At 48.9% G+C, this 17,102-nt stretch overlaps 1 protein-coding gene across 1 annotated transcript in view; it reads left to right on the top strand.

The window, feature by feature from the left end:
• Positions 1 to 11,783, top strand: part of TRAM2 (translocation associated membrane protein 2) — a 23,823-nt gene extending 12,040 nt beyond the window's left edge. Inside the window, exons 8-13 of the mRNA XM_018561601.1 lie at positions 767 to 851; positions 4,019 to 4,089; positions 5,867 to 5,971; positions 7,495 to 7,638; positions 8,685 to 8,857; positions 11,587 to 11,783. Coding sequence (XP_018417103.1) covers positions 767 to 851; positions 4,019 to 4,089; positions 5,867 to 5,971; positions 7,495 to 7,638; positions 8,685 to 8,857; positions 11,587 to 11,660 — 652 coding nt within the window. The 3' untranslated portion in view covers positions 11,661 to 11,783. The remainder of the gene's footprint in view (positions 1 to 766; positions 852 to 4,018; positions 4,090 to 5,866; positions 5,972 to 7,494; positions 7,639 to 8,684; positions 8,858 to 11,586) is intronic.
• The last annotated feature ends 5,319 nt before the right edge of the window (positions 11,784 to 17,102 follow it).

Raw genomic sequence — 17,102 nt, 5'->3', positions numbered from 1 at the left:
GGGCTGTCTGGGCGCTGGTGGGGGGGGGGGGGGGGGGTGGTGAGCACTACACTTGTAAAGCCCAATAAAAGGAACCTAGAGCGCCACCTTCTGGAGGAATATCAATATGCATGTTTATCTTGTATATTATGCACATTGCCCAGAGACATTTACAACATGGGTCATACGCATTAGTTACTATTTACCTCACTAGAAATATATCAATCAATTCTATAAATATATGCAAAAGCAATGTATTTTTTTTTTTTAAAGTGACACTAAGCTCAGGAATTAAATTCTAAAAGTCCATCCAAGTCCCTGAACTCTGAACAACAATGTATCTCATTTGTGTATCACTCGGCTGTAGATCCTCCAATCATCTCTGACACTGTCCTTCCTTCTGGAGGGGGGCTACTTTTGTCCCCCATGGTCCCTATGTGTGTTGTAAAGTAGTCACCGCACCAAGCTCCGCCCCCAGGATGGACAATCTCGTGTTTAGTTTACTGATTTGTATTGAGATTGTAGTCCATCCCGGGGGCGGAGCTTGGAGCCGTGACTACTTTATAACACACATAGGGACCATGGAGAACACAAGTAGCCCCCCTCCAGAAGGAAGGACAGTGTCAGCACCAATCCAGAGATGATTGGAGGATCTACAGCCGAGTCATACACAAATAAGATACAGTGTTGTTCATAGTTAAGGGACTTGGATGTATTTGTTGGTGTCACTTTATGTTGCAGTGTCCTCGTCCTAATAAAGCTGTGATTGAATTTCCTTTCTTTCTAGTTTTCAGGTGAAGTTCTTCTACCTGTGTCAGTTGGCGTACTGGCTCCACGCTCTCCCCGAGTTATACTTCCAGAAGGTGAAGAAAGTAAGTTCATTCATACGGTAATCATCTTGTGCTGTGTGAATTCACAGGTACTAATAACATTGTGCAGCATAATTTGGGGCATTGCGGGTATAAAGGCCTCATTCACACAGAGTAGACAGGTGACGTACAGATCCGTGCGGCGTGCACGGCTGTTTCCGGGAAGGACAGGTGCTGCGTGTGATTGTACGCAGCAGCCTGTTCTTCTCTATGGGAGGACGCGGCTGTACGCTCACCCGAGCTGCACATCCATGCGGGTGTCCCTACTCTGACCTGGATGGATCCTGTCTGCGTCTGAGCACTGACACCCACACGGATGTGCAGCTCGGGTGTGCGTATGACATGTACGGCCGCGTCCTCCCATAGGGAAGAACAGGCGGGATCAAACGCAGCACCTCTTCCTCCCAGGAACAGCCTGATATGGCCGTGCACGCCGCACGGATCTGTACGTCCCTTCTCTATGCTGTGTGAATGAGGCCTTCATATAATTTTATTGGGGTGGCTACAGATCGGCTTTTACCCCCCTTACCCTCCCGCAGTCTGTAGACCAGGGGTAGCCAAACTCCGGCCCTCCAGCTGTGGTGGAACTACAAATCCCATGAGGCATTGCAAGATTCTCACAGACATGACTCCCGGAGAGAGATGCATCATGGGATTTGTAGTTTCACCCACAGCTGGAGGGCCGGAGTTTGGCTACCCCTGCTGTAGATGAACATTTTCCTGCCGAGGATACATTCATTGGCATCATCCCTTTGAAAGCAGCTAGTCAACCCCTTTTGCTGCTTCCTGTCAGTCCTGCTGGTCACTGATGACTTCATCCCCGCCCACCATCAGGAACCAGTTAGCGGTTTCCAGTCATGTGATCACTGTCGCCTGAAAGCTTCATTCTCAAAATAAAAAAAATAAAATTTGTGTGCCGAGGCCACTGGAGCCCGGCAGTAGTACAATTGCTCTGCTCAATGCTGCAATTGCCTGATACATTTATAGTATCAAAAGAAAAATAAATACAATATATATTCTTTTACATGTGTATCCATTTGTCAACCACAAAAACAGAGCGGGGTATTTGAAGCAGAACTCTGGGGGAACTTTTTCATGACCCTTGCAGTGGGGCTATTCCCCGGCACTGCGAGGGTTAGGTGCTTGTTTTTATCTGGGGCTAATAATATACACCCCCCCGAGTCATCTTCCCCTTAGACCAGTCCAGTGACGTAACAATAGCCTAGCGTCCTCCTGTCACCCTGCTATGGGGCCTGGGGGTGCAAGGGGGCCCCAATTAGGATTGCAGAAGTTGCTTCTTACACTGACATTATTAATCAAGAAGACCTGACGTCAGATGTACAGGGGGGGGACTATGCAGGCAGCTCTCCTGCTACCTGACTTTAATATCATTGACAGTAGGGAGGTCGTGGGGGACCCCATCAAAATTTTGCTATGGGGCCCCGTTATCTGTGGTTACGCCCCTGGACCAGTCCCTTCATCCTTGCTTCTCCTCCTCTGCAGCGATGGCATGTCCCTCCTGCGTTTCATGTCCTCTTGGGACCTTAAACCGCTGCAGCGGGGGGGGGGGGGGGGCGGAGCAAGGCAGAAGGGACTGGTCTAGGAACACGCCGACTCGGAGGGAAAGCGTTAGGACTACAGAACCCCTCCCCCTCATATTTTGGAGAGGAGGAGATGCTCTTTAAGCCTAACACACTTCCCGCCCCAGGGTGATGGTGCTTCTCCTCCTCCATTGATGCAGTACAGTGAGTGAGCGTGCTCAGCCTGTGACACATGGACTTGGGTTGGCCCGTCGCGTATAGAGATATATTCGGGTGAACCCACCCATTACCGATGCTGCTGAATTTGTTCTGGGCATCGAAGGGTTTAATCTTGAGCTTTGTGTGTATGTAGCAGTGTTCATTGTGAACCCGATCCGAGGTCACGGTGACTCCGGTATCCAGTGTCTGGTGCTGGTCTCTACCTCTTGCGGTTGGATGTTGGCCATAATTACAATGTGTCGGGCTGGAAGAGGATGTGTACTTCACCACATTGCAGGATGCCAGAGGACGCGCCGTGCCGCACATGGGGCGACACACACACTGCAGCTGCATTGGCGTCTGGCTGGAATTGTCCTCTAAGCAGAATCATTGTATTCAGTCTGTTATGAGATTTATATAAAAACTGAACTCCGGGATCAGCAGATATTGTCCTCATATAAAAGTCCTGTGTATTCTTCCTGAATCTTGGTGAGCTTCGTGTATTTCTTCCAGATCTGTGCAGTAATCCCAAGTGAGACTCACAATCTCACAATGTGCTTTAGAAGCTGCAGCAAGTCACATAGGGCCCGCCTCATTTACTGGCTGGAGGACATCCAGCATCATCTATTTCTTTCCTCTTCAGCCTGATTGTCCCTGGCCCCGCCCCTTTCATTCATTGGACTTCAATTCTTTCAGTCAGAGGCTCACCATCACACGTGGACGTTACTAGGGTAGTCTTTATGCAAATGCAGTCTGCTGAGGCTCACCATTACACGTGGGCGTTCCCTAGGGTAGTCTTTATGCAAATCAGTCTGCTGAGGCTCACCGTTACACGTGGGCGTTCCCTAGGGTAGTCTTTATGCAAATGCAGTCTGCTTAGGAACGCCCGCTCCTCCAGACTGACACCCACCCCTATGAGCATTTTGATATTTGCATAACTCCTCCCAAGAGCCAGAACCACTGCATCATTTGAGAGAAGTATTGAGACGGGGTGCTGTGATGTTTTCAGGAAGCTATGTACATCACCCCACCGGCTCCTCCCACCAGTCACAATGTGCCTGGATTGCATAGAGAAAGCAGAGACACCCAGTGATGATGTCATTGGGCCTAAAATACGATATATAATGAAAATTGGAAAGATTTTCTTTACAAATTTTAGTGATCTGTGGATGGACTTATGTCTTTAATCAGCCTCAAATACTATGTAACTATGGATGAAGCGGGACGGAGCAACCAGGGAAGGCAAAGGTCTGATGGCAGACTGTGTTCAGGGAGAGGGAGGTAGGGTGAAATGTACTCAGTAACAGAGTGTAGGTGCAGAGGGAATGGCCCGGAAGTAGCTGTGATCCACCTTATGATGTACCGTGTGATACATTTGCCATGTACTGTCATGATGATGATAATAAAAGAAATGTGTTCTGTTTATTCCAGGAAGAAATCCCTCGCCAGCTGCAGTACATCGTTTTATATCTACTTCATATCGGAGGGGCCTATTTACTAAAGTAAGTGATGAAGGCCTCAGTGTCTCCCACTTACCCTGGACAGGACCTGTACAGTAAACCGCAGACACTCTACACTCCTATCTAAAAGTAATGCTTTTTCCCCCCTAAACATAAATAAATATATATTGTCCGACGTGGTCAGCGCTTGGCAGACGTTTCTCCCTTCCCAGGGGACCAGAGCAAAAGTTCACAATTAATACACCGAAGGGGCAGCTGTTCAATCTCAGGTTGGGGTACCACCAAAGACATGCAAAAAGAAGAAAACTCAAACAGGACCCTCTCTTGTTGTAGTGCGGGGGCGGGGGGAGTACACAGGCCTTATAGGAGAACTATGGGGTTAAGGCTTTTCCCCATAGTTCTCCTTAGGGTAACGGGAGGACACAAACTAGCGTCCTCCCTTCACCCCAAGCTCAGTATACAGCTGCGTGACTGACAGCTGGCTCTGCCTATCTAGAGGCAGAGCCAGCTCTACCCGCCCCCTCCCCCGTCCGTTCCGCCAGTCAGCGCTGGCAGATCGGAGCGGGGAGGGGGGAATCCAGCCCCTCCCCTGTCACGGTAGAGAGCTGTTTCAGGATCGAGAGGTGAGCGAACGCCGGTATGTGTTCGCTCACTTTCCGATCTACTGAGCCGACCTGTGACAGTCTCATTGTCACAGGTCGGCTAGAACTATGAGGTGAGTGAAAAGCACTCATCTCATACTTCTCCTTTTAACCCTGGCACTTGATCAGAAGACTTGAACTTGTGGGATTTCCATGATTCCGCTGGCAACGTTACACTGGAGAAGAGACACTGGTCAGGTGTTATCACGGTACTGAAAGGGTCATGTATGACCCTAAACCAGCCCTTTCCAACTTTTTAGCATGGTGGAACCCGGCTCATGGTACATTATGCACACCACGTGGCTGGTGAGCGAGAGGGTTTTTTTTGCACTGGTGGACAGTGGATTGAATGCCCTAGTACATTGGTGGTCCATTAGAAAAAGGCTCATTTCAATGAAGGTGAGTGTAGGGCCCCCATATCTGGGGGACAGTGGCAAGAATGCTCCTTACATTGGTAGTCAGCGTAGGGCCATACAGTGCGCTTACATTGGTGGTCAGTGGGAAGACTCGTTCCTTTAGAGCCTTGGTTCTCAACTGGTGGGTCATGACCCAAAAGTAGGTCGCAGACCCGTGTTTAGTGGGTCGCCACGTGCCTTCCACTTTTCCATGTGAGAGGCTCCTCTGCCTCCCCCTAGTGCTGCACTGTCAGGTCTTGCGCCAAGCTGCCATTCAAAATATGCTGCCCGGCGCCGAGTGTCAGCTTGAGGTGGGGTGTGCTGGAGGTATGGCTGTGAGGGAGCTCCATTGGTACGTGCATTGCTTACAGCTCCCTTACGTGCCCTGTAGAGGTGCCTGGACCGAAGTGACCTCACATTCTGACTCCCGGCACCTCTACAGGACCCGCAAGGGAGCTGTACAATGCGCATATGGATGGAGCTCTGTCACAAAACAGCAGCCCACACTGGACCCCAGGCTGAGGATCCATTACAGTTATCGTAAGGTATGGAGACAGGGTGGACCTTTAAAAAATAAATAAATATTTTGTTGTGTGTGGTTGTGTGTCCCCTACCATGCATTCCGTTGTGGGAGGTGTGTTGCGTTGCCATTCATTTGAATGACACCCCAAACGCACCTCCCACCCACAGGGCAGCAGAGTCGGGACCAGATGTGATTATATTGCCTCTTTATACCGTCATTGTGTGAATTTTAACTTTGGATTCATCATCTTATTTCCGCAGCTTGACCCGCTTGGGGGTGATATTGCTGCTATTGCAGTCTGTATCAGAATTTCTCTTCCATATTGCAAGACTCTTTTACTTCACAGATGAAAACAATCAGAAACTGTAAGTAATGGTCAAACTCTTTGGGCATACGTGAGAGTGGCGGCAATGTGGACAAGGCTTCATTAGAATGGTTCCCACTGAATAAGCGTAGTAGCAATTTAAAACACTCATTAGATGGCGGGTACATCATGGCTCATTAGATGGCGGGTACGGCATGGATCATTAGTTGGTGGGTACATCATGGCTCATTAGATGGCGGGTACGGCATGGCTCATTAGATGGCGGGTACGTCATGGCTCATTAGATGGCGGGTACGGCATGGCTCATTAGTTAGTGGGTACTTCATGGCTCATTAGATGGCGGGTACGTCATGGCTCATTAGATTAGCGGGTACTTCATGGCTCATTAGATGGCGGGTACGTCATGGCTCATTAGATTAGCGGGTACGGCATGGCTCATTAGATGGTGGGTACGTCATGGCTCATTAGATGGCGGGTACGGCATGGCTCATTAGATGGCGGGTACGGCATGGCTCATTAAATTGTAACTCCAGCTAAAATTTTGTAAAGGGCAAAGTGAGGAAGGTTCTTATTGCTCTGTGTCTCTGCTGGAGAGAGTTTCTTGACTTTCAGTCGTGTTGACCGCACAGGAAATGAGGGGGATTTCTCTAGCAGGGACATAGACGTAAAAAAAAACCTGAGACTGGAGACCTACCTACTCCAATAACCACTTTGGTAGAAGGCGGCTTTCCGTACTCAGGCGTCTGATGTGTAATTGCATGAAGGTGGAAATATACACTATATGGCCCAATGTTTGTGGACATATGACCATCACACCTATAGGGGTTTGTTGGACACCCCATTCCAAAATCATGGGTATTAATGTAGAGCAGCCCCCTTTTGTGGTTAGGAGTGTGTTTGTCTACATTTGTGGCCATTCATATTGATGATGATGAAAGAAGACCTGGTTTGCAGTGGGGTTCCAATTCATCCCAAAGGTGTTCAGTAGGGTTGAGGTCGGGGGTCTGTGGAGGACGCCATGGGTATTAATGTGGAGTTGCCCCCTATTTGGGGAAATAACAGCCTTTATTCTTCTGGGAAAGCTTTCCACAAGATTTTGTAGTGTGTCGAGGAATTTGTGCTCATTCATCCAAAAGATCAATTGTGAGGTCAGGTATTGATGTTGGCTCGCAAACTGCGTTCTAATTCATCCCCAAATCTTTAAAGCATGCTTTTGTGGAGCTGGCTTTGTGCAGAAGGGCTTTCCCCAAACTAATACAAGGGTGGAAGAGCACGATTGTTTAAAATGTCTTTGTATGCTGTAGTGGAAACGGTGCCAGCACTGGATAATTTGGTGGGGTGTTCATGTACTTTTTCGCCATTTAGTGTGTGTGTGTGTGTGTGTGTGTGTGTGTGTGTGTGTGTGTATAAATCGATTCAAATGTCGTCCTCCTAATCCTCTGCACAATGCTATAAACCCCTTTCACTGAGCTTTCCTATAATACCCAGAGATTCTTGGTTCGTTGCATCAATATTCTATGTTATGTGGTCATTATATTAGATCTTGGTGTTTTTGTTCTTTAGATTTAATGCCTGGGCGGTGGTATTCGTGGTCACAAGGCTGTTTACACTCACCCTTTCCGTTCTCACCATTGGATTTGGCCTCGCCAAGGCGGAGATCCACACCTTTAACCCAGACAAGGGAAATTTTAACACGTTACTTTTCAGGTAAGCCGATTATTCTTGGGGGGGGCAAATACTTTTTAACACTGCAATTTACAGATTATTTGCACATTGGGTAACTGTTGTAATAACATTTTTGGTGGTCGGTCCCTTATCTACTGGCTGGGTCAATAGGTTAGGGAATATCATTGTAGGTTTAGGATGTATAAATATGAGGGATGAGCTACTTTCATGCTGATGGCTCCTCATCATACAATATCCACATTTCAGAGTTTCTTTTTCAAAAGATTCTCTAAAAAGTTCAAGAATATTGATCAATATTTTTTTCCTCAGGCGTTCATGACTTCAGGTCACAAGTTATGGTTGTTCTTGTACTTCAGGGACCGGAGTCCATATCTACTGAGTGACAGACCAAGAGATTAGAGGGAGCATACCTAAGGCTGCATGGAAACACTGGTGTCACGGAGGCAGGCAGTGTGCCCTGGAGGCAGGCAGGCAGTGTGCCCTGGAGGCAGGCAGGCAGTGTGCCCTGGAGGCAGGCAGGCAGTGTGCCCTGGAGGCAGGCAGTGTGCCCTGGAGGCAGGCAGTGAGTGTGCCCTGGAGGCACACTTGAGTCACTGGATGACACCAGATGCTCGGGATGTCTGGGATCCTTGTCACCCAGAGATCCCCAAATATCCCCTGCCAACGATAGGGGTCTCTGGGTGAAAGTTGATGCTCAGGGGTCTCTGGGTGACACAGGCTTATGGCTCGAAGGGCCTGAGACATGAGGAAACGGGTAAGGTTTAAGCAGCAGGGACGCTTAAACGCTTTGCAGTTTAAGTCCATGCCAATCATGAGAGCCGTCTTCTGATTGGTCATGGTGCTTATCAGTAAAACTTGGAGGTGCCAACAGGCACACGCTGTAGAGTAGCCCGGTGCTGGATCCTGCTAGAATTAAGTGTAACACATAATGTACACGTAGTCATCTGTCTGTAATAGTCTGAGCCTAGAGAATGGGTATTTCAGCTGCCATTCATTTTTTGTCCTTTATGATCGGGTCCGGGCCTTGTGCTTTGCCTGCTGCCTGTAACGTCTCCTTGTCTCTGCAGGATGATTGTACTTCTCCTGATGTGCATTTCACAGACGTGGATGATGTGGCGATTCATTCATTTCCAGCTGCGCCGTTGGAGAGAGTCTTGTAAGGAGCAGGCTGCCAAGAAGAAGACCGCCGTCGCTCCTGTCGTACCCAAACAGCAGCTCAAGGTGCTCAAAAGGGAGTCAGGTAAGAGAAATGGGAAGCTGAGGCACAAGACGCACACTGAATTCTAGATGAATGACTTTCCTTTAGAGTTCTCGGATCAGTAAAGCTCATCAAACCCCAAAAACTTATCCACCACTACTTAGATTTGGTGGCTGCATTAGTTTTCTCTGTTCGGGATGTCTTCCCTTATTTCCTTCCAGTAACACACTTCCTGTTCTAGAGTGACAACATTCACTCACCCTTTTGTACCAGGCCAGACTTGATGCTAGTAGTGGACTGGCTTGTGGGGGGGGGTCATGCAAATATGTGGGCGTTCTAGGCAGGCTGTATTTGCATACAGACCACCCGAGGCATTGCCAATATGTAATGCTGAGCCTCCCTGATTGAAAGAACTGAAATCCAATGAATGAAAGGGACAAACCAGGGACAGTCAGGCTGGGGACATCCTCCAGCCAGCAAATGAGGAGGGCTGTTTCTGACTTGCTTGCTTCTAAAGCACATTGTGAGGAGCTTCCAGTGTGCAGTGCAATCAGAGTAAGACATTTCAGTCCAGGAGAGGAGCCGGTACACCACTGTGCATGACTGAAGGGAAGGACGGAGGTCAGATAGAAGACTGAAGGGAAGGACGGAGGTCAGATAGAAGACTGAAGGGAAGGCTGGAGGTCAGGTGTAAGACTGAAGGGAAGGCCGGAGGTCAGGTGTAAGACTGAAGGGAAGGACGGAGGTCAGATAGAAGACTGAAGGGAAGGACGGAGGTCAGATATAAGACTGAAGGGAAGGACGGAGGTCAGATAGAAGACTGAAGGGGAGGACGGAGGTTTGATAGAAGACTGAAGGGGAGGACGGAGGTCAGATATAAGACTGAAGGGAAGGACGGAGGTCAGGTATAAGACTGAAGGGAAGGACGGAGGTCAGGTATAAGACTGAAGGGGAAGGACGGAGGTTAGATATAAGACTGAAGGGAAGGACGGAGGTCAGATATAAGACTGAAAGGGAAGAATGGAAGTCAGATATAAGACTGAAGGGAAGGACGGAGGTCAGATAGAAGACTGAAGGGAAGGACGGAGGTCAGATAGAAGACTGAAAGGGAAGGGCGGAGGTCAGATATAAGCCTGAAGGGAAGGACGGAGGTCAGATAGAAGACTGAAGGGAAGGACGGAGGTCAGGTATAAGACTGAAGGGAAGGTTGGAGGGAAGGCTGGAGGTCAGATATAAGACTGAAGGGAAGGACGGAGGTCAGATAGAAGACTGAAAGGGAAGAATGGAGGTCAGATAGAAGACTGAAAGGGAAGAATGGAGGTCAGATAGAAGACTGAAAGGGAAGAATGGAGGTCAGATATAAGACTGAAGGGGAGGACGAAGGTCAGATAGAAGACTGGAGGGAAGGCTGGAGGTCAGATTTAATAATTTTTGGCTTATAATTTGACTATACTTGTATATATTTTATATATAATTTCCTGTTTCACATAAATATATTATAATTTTATTTTCACGTGTTATGGAAATTAATAAATTGATATACGCTCCTGCGCATATTAATCCGCTGCGCTAAAAAGCACAGTTCTCAGCTCCCTTTTGCATAATTTCATCGAGCGCACTCATCGGCCCCAAGTAAAAAAAACCAGACACAGGCGGTTCTCACGTTGGATGCTCAGTATCAGTCCTATCTAATGTATTGAGATCCGTTTATTTATAGCAGCCGATGAATTCCTCAATACATTTACATAACACAGAGTCAGCCAATGAGAAACATGTATACATTGGAATAGACAATAGAAAGGGGAGTGTATGCTTGTGCATGAGCAGAAGCAATGTGCACACCTTCCAGCTGCTAGTGCATGTGAATTCCGTGCACACTAGTTAACAATAGAAAAGCATGTGCTCTGGAGTTCCCGCCAAAACACTACACAGAGCATTTTAACTATGGCCGTTTTTCCGATCAGATTTGCGCAAATACTCCAGCCACTGGCGCGAGTTCTACTAGGCATTGTTCAGTGAACACCGCCTAATAGGATTATACTACGGTTCCTATGAATGTGAGTTTATCTGCAGGGAACACGCCATATTATTTCCAATGTGCTGATCAGACACACCAAAAAGACACAAGCGTATGTTCCTTTCATAAAGGCAGATATGTATCCAAATGATGCCGTGTTCTCAAAACAAATGCATCCACGCCAAGCGAAATAATTCTGCGCATTACACAGGGGCCCTCGCCGGCGTCCATACACTCGCAAAGAGGACACCGCTCCGCAATGCACATTTAATCTCCCCCGGCCCACAGCCCCGCACATAGCACACGGACCATTCGCCGGCGGAGATCTCTGTGCACAGCGGCCGCGTCTGCCGATTAATCCTGGCTACGCCCCATAGAGCATAGCCCAGCAATCCTGACAGTGAGAGACATGAGGACAATATTCACATATACAATCTACTATAAGACCCCGTTCACATTGAGCGATTTATCGCGCGGTAATTCCCGCGATATCGCGGCAATTTACCGCGCGATATCGCTCTCCAATGCTTCTCAATGGGGCAAAGGGTCCTGCTGTCGCGGGTCGTGTGTCGCTACAGCAGGACCCTTTTTGGAGCGGATTTAGCCGCGATTCAAGCTTGCTCAATGCAAGCATTTGCGCGATATTGCGCAAAATGCAAATCGCGCGATTTGCGAACCGCTCAATGTGAACGGGCTCTAAAAACCACACACGTCCTTTCTTTATTTCTAACATCCGCTGCGTTCTTTTTTTTAGGTTATCACGAAAACGGACTGCTTAAAGCAGAGAACGGTTCCACACCTCGACAGAAGAAAATCAAATCTCCGTAAACGCCAAACTCGAGAGCAAAGCCTGGGAACACCCGGAAGACCACCAGGACTAAGTGTACTCCGGACTTCTGCCAATGCTACGGCCCCTTTGTGGGCCAACGGAAAAAAAAAAAAAAGTGCCTTCAAGAATCCTCATTAGATACTTTTTTACATATTTAAAATGAAACACACAATTCTACAAAGTGCCGAACGTAGCTTCTGCCGGAAGCTGGTGCAGTCAAGCCGCGGATCGTGGACAGTTTTGATTTTACTTTCTTCAGTATTCCTGTTTTTGTGGGTTTTTTTTAGTTTTTGTTACTCGGTGAAATGCTTCCAAATTTTGACTACACTGCTACCATGGAATGCCATCGACCTTGCCCGCTCAAAGCACTACCTCCTTCCCCCGGCTGTACCGCCTGAGCCGGGCGACCGCCGCACCGCCTGGGTTACGTCGGCTTCATGCAGCCCGGTTTTTCCTCCAGTGATGAAGTATCAAACTCTGCACCTTCCAGCGTTGGCGTGATGGTTGATGAACCTGACGGGATCGGGTGCAGACATTTCCAGATCTATGTGACCTTTTCTGACCTCCCAGCATAACCAGCGTTTTCCTTCGTAAGCAATTTGCTGAGAAACGGAAGGAAACCTTTTTGTTTTGCCGGCGCGCAGAAGATGATGGATGAGTTGGATGACCCTCCAGTTGTATAAAGTCTCCAGGATTCTGCGCCGCCAAGATCTTAGCAACCCGCCAGTCTGGCCTTATTATGGATAAATAACCCCTGCCGCATAGGGGGGGACCCGACCTTCCTCCTCCCTGGTACTGGCCTCAGACCTTGCCCAGCTGCAGCAACAATTGCACATATAAAAAACATGTTACACGCGTGTCTGGAAACCAGCAAACTTAATATTCAAAAATATTTGCTAAATGTTTGCTTTTATTTTGCCATCGGTTTGAACGCGCAAACATACGTTCACAATGGGAAATAGCGGGTGCCACAGAAACGAATACACTGATTTTGTTTAAAGTAACTTTTTTACGGATTTAAAACCTTCTACAGTATTGTTTTATGTTAAAAAATCTGAGGGTTTAACGTCACTTTAAAGTGACACCAAACTCAGGAGGTAACATACATTGAAGTCCCTTAACTCTGAACAACAATGTATCTTATTTGTGTATCACTCGGCTGTAGATCCTCCAATCATCTCTGAATTGGTGCTGACACTGTCCTTCCTTCTGGAGGGGGGCTACTTTTGTTCCCCATGGTCCCTGTGTGTGCTGTAAAGTAGTCACCGCTCCAAGCTCACTCCCGGGATGGACAATCTCATGTGTAGTTTACTGATTTGTATTGAGATTGTAGTCCATCCCGGGGGCGGAGCTTGGAGTGGTGACAACTTTACAACACACACAGGGACCATGGGGAACAGACGTCGCCCCCCTCCAGAAGGAAGGACAGTGTCGGCACCAATTCAGAGATGATTGGAGGATCTACAGCCGAGTGATACACAAATAAGATACATTGTTGTTACCAGTTAAAGTAATATTGAGGTCTGGGCGATTTTTTTTACCTTATTGCATTCTCTGCATTAGGGTAAAAACGGCCCAGCACCTTTTTTCTCCCACACACACACTTACCTGTCAGCTACGCTTGTCCACACCGCCGGTCCAAAAGCCGTCCTCCATTCCCCGAAATTCCTGGTTGCGTGAGGGGGGCTCCTTCCATCAATCAAAGAGAGAAGGGGCGTGGCCTGCCACAGGGCTCTATGTCTTGTGTGTATTTTTGAACAAAATTGGTTTATTTGTTTCTATGGCACATTAAACGTCCTTCTATTTCACATTGTGAATGTATATTTCTGTCCTGCGTATGGGATTCGGTGGCTAGACTATTTGGCAGACCTTAAAGGAGAACTATGAGGTGAGTGATTTGCATTCAGCCTCATAATCTGAGCCGACCTGTGACAATGAAACTGTCACAGGTCGGCTCAGTAGATCGGGAAGTGAGAGAACACGTACCGCCGCTCGCTCACTACTTGATCTATCCCTGCAGAGAGCCGTGACTATCACTCACAGCTCCCTGCAGGGATTCCCCTGTCCGATTCTCCAGCGCTGACTGGCGGAATGGACGGGGGAGGGGGTGTTCAAAGCTGGCTCTGCCTCTGGATAGGCAGAGCCAGCTGTCAATCCCATAGCTGGGTGGATCTCGACAGCAATGTTGGGATCCGTTCCGGCTGTGGCGTCTCAGTTTACTGAGAGCTGTAGCTCGCTATATACTGAGCTTTGGATCACATGAGAATGCTAGTTTGTGTCCTCCCGTGACCCTTGGGAGAACTATGGGGAAAAGCACTGACCCCATAGTTCTCCTTTAATGCTTTGTGATATTTTGTTTTGAACAAAAAGTTTGCTGGCTCCTGGACACGGGCCTAACAGATTGTCCAGCATTCGATGGGAACCCGAATAGGGTCCCGCAATCTTTTCCGTTCCACAGAATGTTAGAAACGGCAGTCACCTCATGATGCTTCACTTGGAAGTTCAGCAGTTGCCGGACGCATGACAATGGATGGTTGAGTCCCATAAAGTGGTACATAGTGATACTTGGGAGCAATGCGAAGGATAAACAATATCCAATGCTGGTCCACCAGTAAATGTAACCTGTGCTGCCAGTTGAGCTTCGTTGTTCCAGTCTGTAAATTGTACCCTGTGTCCGCAAGGAGAACCGGTTATAGTAAAAGCGGAAGCCAAACCGTCATCACCACTGTGACCAAAGGAGTCTGCACACAGGTGACAACATTGAGCACCGTACTAAACGCAGTATGGGTTGTATAGAAATTGTTACTGTATTTTTCAGCCTTTAGCCGCTCCAGGAAATGTTTTATCTCTGGTCACAGTTTAGGGTTCAGAAGAGTTTTATTTTCTCCACTTGAAGGTGAGGAGCATTTTTAAGAAGAGGAATTGTAGTAACCGACTCCTTTGCTTTTATACCTTGTGGCAGTGCTGGCTTTCCTCACTTGCATGCTCCTTAGAAACGCACAGAGAACTCTGCACAGTGTACTCTGAGCAAAACCCTGCTGAAGCCAGGTGAGGTTTGTCATGGTTGGGGAAATGAGAGCAGAACTGGGGTCTCTGCTAGGCTCTGGAGCAGAACTGGGGGTCTCTGCTGTGCTCTGGAGCAGAGCTGGTGGTCTTTGCTGGGCTCTGGAGCAGAACTGGGGGTCTCTGCTGTGCTCTGGAGCAGAGCTGGTGGTCTCTGCTGGGCTCTGGAGCAGAACTGGGGGTCTCTGCTGGGCTCTGGAGCAGAGCTGGTGGTCTCTGCTGGGCTCTGGAGCAGAACTGGGGGTCTCTGCTGTGCTCTGGAGCAGAGCTGGTGGTCTCTGCTGGGCTCTGGAGCAGAACTGGGGGTCTCTGCTGGGCTCTGGAGCAGAGCTGGGGGTCTTTGCTGGGCTCTGGAGCAGAGCTGGGGGTCTTTGCTGGGCTCTGGAGCAGAGCTGGGGTCTCTGCTGTGCTCTGGAGCAGAGCTGGGGTCTCTGCTGGGCTCTGGAGCAGAGCTGGGGTCTCTGCTGGGCTCTGGAGCAGAGCTGGGGTCTCTGTTGGGCTCTGGAGCAGAGCTGGGGTCTCTGCTGGGCTCTGGAGCAGATCTGGGGGTCTCTGCTGGGCTCTGGAGCAGAGCTGGGGGTCTCTGCTGGGCAATGGAGCAGAGCTGGGGTCTCTGCTGGGCTCTGGAGCAGAGCTGGGGTCTCTGCTGTGTTCTGGTGCCGAACTGGGGTCTCTGCTGGGCTCTGGAGCAGAGCTGGGGTCTCTGCTGGGTTCTGGAGCAGAGCTGGGGTCTCTGCTGTGTTCTGGTGCCGAACTGGGGTCTCTGCTGGGCTCTGGTGCAGAGCTGGGGGTCTCTGGTGCAGAGCTGGGGGTCTCTGCTGGGCTCTGGTGCAGAGCTGGGGGTCTCTGCTGGGCTCTGGTGCAGAGCTGGGGGTCTCTGCTGGGCTCTGGTGCAGAGCTGGGGGTCTCTGCTGGGCTCTGGAGCAGAATTGGGGTCTTTGCTTGGTTTTGGAGACCTTTTAACAAGCTAGTAGGTGTTCAGAGCCAACCAAAATGTAATAACTATTATGAGCGGGCTTAAGATTAAAACGTTTGACTGAAAAGCCCCGTGACCAAAGAAATCTTTGGAAGGCCGGATGATGGCTGCTACAGGAATGGAGAAGGGACGAATTTGGTGGCTTTTTGTCATGTCGGGAAATATCGGTTTGGCTGAATATGATTTGGCCATCCCCGCATCCCCGGGTTATTTCTGGTTTTGTGCTTCCTACGTCTCTGCTTTTCAACAGAGGCTTCTGACCTATGGAAGGATGGTTTGGGACCTGGCAATCCATCGTCTGTAGCCGGGCTTCTTAAGCTACCAGTATTCTGGATGCTCGCATAAAGTCTTCATAACTTTTCTGCTTTCCTATAGGATTCCATGCAAGACTTCCTCTGTGCCAAGGTTTCCCTGGATCTGTCCAGTTCAGGGCCGTCCGGTCTAAAATGAACACAATATCGGCCATTTCTGCTGAGAGAGGCTTCAAATGTTGTTCCCGTGCTTGGCGCCTCGCCTTACTATGGATACCAGGAAGCTCCGAACCATTTTAATGAAACTTGCTCCCAGTAAAGGACATTATAGACCTCGGTGAGCTACATGGGAAATGTTAAGTCCGGTGGTCTTGTTACTAATACGCGCAGCTCCCATTCTGCACAAACACTGGCTACCATTAAAGTACACACACGTGCCATCGCGATTCACGCTTCACCTGCAGGAATTGTTATAAATAAGTGCCAATAGGGAGCGTGTTCATTTACATAAGTCCTGAGCTCAATCCCAATATTGTAGATGGCGCCACTAACCTTCCCAGTCCCAATATTGTAGATGGCGCCACTAACCTTCCCAGTCCCAATATTGTAGATGGCGCCACTAACCTTCCCAGTCCCAATATTGTAGATGGCGCCACTAACCTTCCCAGTCCCAATATTGTAGATGGCGCCACTAACCTTCCCAGTCCCAATATTGTAGATGGCGCCACTAACCTTCCCAGTCCCAATATTGTAGATGGCGCCACTAACCTTCCCAGTCCCAATATTGTATTTTTTTTTCTCTGGTGCAGAGCTGGGGGTCTCTGCTGGGCTCTGGTGCAGAGCTGGGGGTCTCTGCTGGGCTCTGGTGCAGAGCTGGGGGTCTCTGCTGGGCTCTGGTGCAGAGCTGGGGGTCTCTGCTGGGCTCTGGAGCAGAGCTGGGGGTCTCTGCTGGGCTCTGGAGCAGAATTGGGGTCTTTGCTTGGTTTTGGAGACCTTTTAACAAGCTAGTAGGTGTTCAGAGCCAACCAAAATGTAATAACTATTATGAGCGGGCTTAAGATTAAAACGTTTGACTGAAAAGCCCCGTGACCAAAGAAATCTTTGGAAGGCCGGATGATGGCTGCTACAGGAATGGAGAAGGGACGAATTTG

Source organism: Nanorana parkeri, unplaced genomic scaffold (genome assembly GCF_000935625.1).
Source record: "Nanorana parkeri isolate BGI_ZX_2015 unplaced genomic scaffold, ASM93562v1 scaffold533, whole genome shotgun sequence".
Classification (NCBI taxonomy): domain Eukaryota; kingdom Metazoa; phylum Chordata; class Amphibia; order Anura; family Dicroglossidae; genus Nanorana; species Nanorana parkeri.
The sequence above is the reverse complement of the archived record's forward strand: the minus strand, read 5'-3'. Positions and strand labels throughout refer to the sequence as shown.